General features: G+C 38.5%; 1 protein-coding gene across 1 annotated transcript; it reads left to right on the top strand.

The window, feature by feature from the left end:
* The first annotated feature begins 393 nt into the window (after positions 1–393).
* LOC121984599 (terpene synthase 10-like) lies at positions 394–2,906 on the top strand. The gene is made up of 7 exons (XM_042537605.1): positions 394–709; positions 824–1,097; positions 1,172–1,556; positions 1,653–1,871; positions 1,957–2,095; positions 2,177–2,422; positions 2,519–2,906. The coding sequence occupies exons 1-7, from the start codon at positions 479–481 to the stop codon at positions 2,813–2,815; spliced, it is 1,791 nt and encodes a 596-aa protein (XP_042393539.1). The 5' UTR covers positions 394–478; the 3' UTR covers positions 2,816–2,906.
* The last annotated feature ends 1,366 nt before the right edge of the window (positions 2,907–4,272 follow it).

Genomic DNA, 4,272 nt, shown 5'->3' with positions numbered 1-4,272 from the left:
TTTATACTAGATAATTGGAAACTAATATTATAATGCAAATTAAAGTGTGCTATCTTATTAGCGTTTAATACGTGAAAAAATTAGTTTCGAAAATAAAAAATTAAAACTGTGAGAATTAATTTATACTAAATTCATTTTAGTGGTTTGACAAAAAATTGTTTCCACTATAACTATTATTAAATTTGTAATTAATATTTGAAAACCATATGAATTAAACTAGAAAACGAATGATCGAGTCATTTGTTTACATCAATTTTTACTCCTATGGAATTTCTGCATGGCGTCTTCAAACTGCCATTTTTAATTAAAAACTAAATTTCACTTCACGTGCTAAAAGTTTAATATTTTTAAGAGTTCTGTAGGATAACGCCAGGCTTAATTGCGCTATATATATACACACGCTGCACTTGTTCTTCTCATTCCACCAAATTGGAGTTAAGATTCAAGTTATATTGATCGTAAACAAGAGCGAGCGTAAATGGCTACTCGTCAAGCAATGTCTATCTGCGCTCCCATGATATCCGTCTTCCCTCGCCGCCCGATGATCGTCGCTGACGTCGAGCAGTGTGACCGACGGTCGTTCGGGCGAACTCTGCAGGTCCGATCATGCAGTGCCACTAGTCATGTAGCTCCGTTGCGGAGGTCGGGGAATTATCAGCCAAGCATATGGACGGACGAGCGTCTGCAATCCCTCACGAGCACCTCCACGGTATGTGAGTGTATATACAGTCGTCGTCGTCGTCGTCGTCGTCGTCGTCGTCGTCGTCGGTCTTCTAAATTTTTGTTTGTAACCTTTAATTGTTTTGTTTTGTTTTGTGCATAGGTGCAACAAGAAGAGAAACGCGAGAGAATGAAAGTACTGAAGGAACAGACCAGGAATCTAATACGCGAGAAGCAACGAGTTGCAGAGCAGCTTCAACTGATCGACCACCTGCAACAGCTCGGAGTGGCTTACCACTTCAAAGACGAGATTGCAGACGTTTTAAGTTGTCTTCACGCTTCTTTAGACCACGTGAGCTGGCAGCTGAAGGACGATCTGCATGCCACAGCGCTGCTCTTCAGGCTCCTCAGAGCAAATGGCTTCTCTGTTTCACAAGGTTATCAAATCACTTGACCCCACTTTATCAACCAATCACTTCACAGTTCTGATCATGCAAAATTAATTACTTAGATTTGCTCGAGACATTTAGAGACGAGAAGGGAAACTTGGAAGCTCGCTGTGAGAATCAGATCAGAGGGCTTCTGAGTCTGTACGAAGCTTCCTACTTCGAGAAGGAAGGAGAGACTTTGCTGCAGGAAGCCATGGATTTCGCGACCGAGCAGCTGAAAGGATTCATGGAGGAGGAATCTGTTCCTGAGGCTGGCGGTCTCAGAGAACAGGTGGCCCATGCGCTGCAGATTCCTCTGAATTGGCGGTTGGAGAGAGTGCAGCACAGGTGGTTCATTGAAGCATGCCGTCGCGACGACACCATCAATCCTATCCTGCTGGAGTTTGCTAAGCTCGACTTCAATCTGGTTCAGGACATGTACAAGAGTGAACTCAGAGAGCTCTCCAGGTAAATTAACTGCAGCTAATCAAACTTTCATTATTACACTTTCGATGTTTTTATAATAACAATTTTAAAACTTAATTAATTAGTTTTTACATGTAGATGGTGGTCAGGGCTCGGGCTTTCAGAGAAGCTGCCATTTTGCAGGGACAGATTAACTGAGAGCTATTTGTGGACAGTTGGTTTCACTTATGAACCAGATAGCTGGAGATGCAGAATGATCGAAACAAAGATAATCAATTTTATTACACTGATAGATGATATTTACGATGTTTATGGAACTTTGGATGAACTCCAGCTCTTCACTGATGTCGTCGACAGGTGACATTCATGCACCATCATCATAAGTGAGGTGTGTTTTATCACGACTATCGATCTAATTAAGATGGAGTGAGTTTTGTCGCAGATGGGATTTAACTGCTATGGACAAGCTTCCAGAGTACATGAAACTAAGTTTCTTTGCACTCTTCAACATGGTGCACGAAGAAGCCTACCGTGTGATGAAGGAGAAAAGCTTGGACATTGTACCTGACTTAAAGAGAGCAGTAAATTATAAACACTTTATTTCAATTTTCTTCTTCTGTCTTTCTTTACTGTTGAATGAGTTATTGATATTTAATTTTCAGTGGGGAAATCAATGCAAATCATACCTTGAGGAAGCAAAATGGTTCCACCATGGCCAAACTCCCAATCTCCAAGAGTACTTGAAGAATGGTTGGGTGTCAATCTCTAATCCGATCCTTCTTTTTAATGCTTACTGTGCGGGAAGAGACTTAACTGGAGAGGCCTTGAAAAGTTACCCCAGTTACTATGCGATAACACGCTCCTCCGGCACGCTCTTTCGTCTTTACGACGATATGGGCACTTCCACGGTATATACATATATACATACGAACATACGTTAATTGTATCTAGTCGAAGTAATGAAATTCATTAGAATCAAACAACATTTACTTTACTTACTACAGGATGAGATAGAAAGAGGTGACGTGGCGAAATGTATTCAATGCTACATGCACGACAAAGGTGTCTCAGAGGAAGTGGCACGTAGGAAGATAAGAGAATTGATGAGGAAATATTGGAGAGAATTGAATGGATCTCTTAGTTGGAATTCTCCATTAGAGGAGTACTTCAAGAATATAGCCGTCAACATCCCTCGCTCTGCAAACTTCTTTTATGGGAATGGGGATGGCTTTGGCAAGGAGTTGGAGGGAGAAACTAAGTCTCAAATCACCTTGCTGTTACTCGAACCTATCCAAATTTAGAATGACTTCATATAAATTGTACCCCTTAGAGGGGACTATAAAGTATCATTGATATTAAATAAACGAAAAGTTTTCCATCGTTGTATTGTTACTTATATGGACTTCCTGATGATGCCCACTTCAACAAATTAAATTTGGCAAACACTTAAAGCTCCATTCAAAAACTCCATTGAGACACTGCAAGAAACAAGTAAAACAGTGATGAATTATTAGTAAAGAAATATAATTTCACGGCTAAACAACATTATTAATTAGAGGCGAAATATCATATTGTAAAGTTTGGTATACACCGCCGCACTCTTCTTCTCCTTCGACGATTTTGGTGAATTTTCCTTGTTTCCGACAAATCTTCCTTCTCTCCCGTGATTACTTCTTTTCCCTGACGCCGCGACACACTTCTCCTCCTCTGTACTCTTTTTGATGCCGAGCAGAATATGTATATTATTCTGGAGCATGAAGTTGTAGAGGGATTAACAAGAAAACAAGAGAGAAATAACACATAAAAAAAAATAGCCTAAATTAAGTTTAAACCTATTATGAAATCAAAAGTGCAAAGAAAAAAAGATGTAGCCATAATGTGGCTTAAATAAAACTAATTAATTCAATATCAAAAATAATTTATCCTAAACATCATCTAAGTATAGGTTTATATAGCTCTCAAAACTCTAAAACAAAGTTCTAAACAGAAAAAATAACCAACTCGACTTATTCCTTTAGATTTAGGATAAATTAACTAACAAAACTTATTCTCTAACATTTAGGACAAATTAACTAACAAGACTTGATTCTTTAAGACTTAGCATAAAATTAAATATAATTAAGAAAAAAATAAACTAAACTTAATTAACGGATAACTACTTAAAAAAACTCAATTTAAATCCCCTCCTCAGTGTCTTAGGATTGAAGAAAACTCGTCCTCAAGTTTTGGGTGGGTGTATTTGGCTCAAGAGCACAATGACTTAGGTGTTTTACATTAAAAACATTAGAATTTTTTAAATAACTAGAAAGTCGTGACATGTAGGCATTGTCATTAATCTTTTATAGTGTCTTACAGTCTAGTCTTCCAATCTTTGAGCTTGTTATATTCACCAACAGGGAAATGATCACGAGTTAATACAGCCTAAATCATATCACGAACGTCAAAAGGAATCTGACATCAATGTCGATCTGCCCTGATCTTGTACTCGGTGTTGCTTTCTTGAATAACCTGCTTGGCCTACTCAAGAATGACTCGAAGATGCTCGGCCATCTCCTCATCCTTGGGGTTAGCTTATCCTAGACGCAGAATAGGGAATAAATCCAATATGCCAAATGGTTTCATCCATAAACAACTTCGAAATGACTCAAACTAGTGGTCTTATTCTTTGATCTGTTGTATGTGAATTTTTCTTGAGGTAAAACCAGATCCCATTGCTTTGGTTTAGTTCATGTGAGACATCTCAAAAGATTTTCTAAGC

Source organism: Zingiber officinale, chromosome 5B (assembly GCF_018446385.1).
Source record: "Zingiber officinale cultivar Zhangliang chromosome 5B, Zo_v1.1, whole genome shotgun sequence".
In the NCBI taxonomy this organism is placed as follows: Eukaryota; Viridiplantae; Streptophyta; class Magnoliopsida; order Zingiberales; family Zingiberaceae; genus Zingiber; species Zingiber officinale.
The sequence above is the reverse complement of the archived record's forward strand: the minus strand, read 5'-3'. Positions and strand labels throughout refer to the sequence as shown.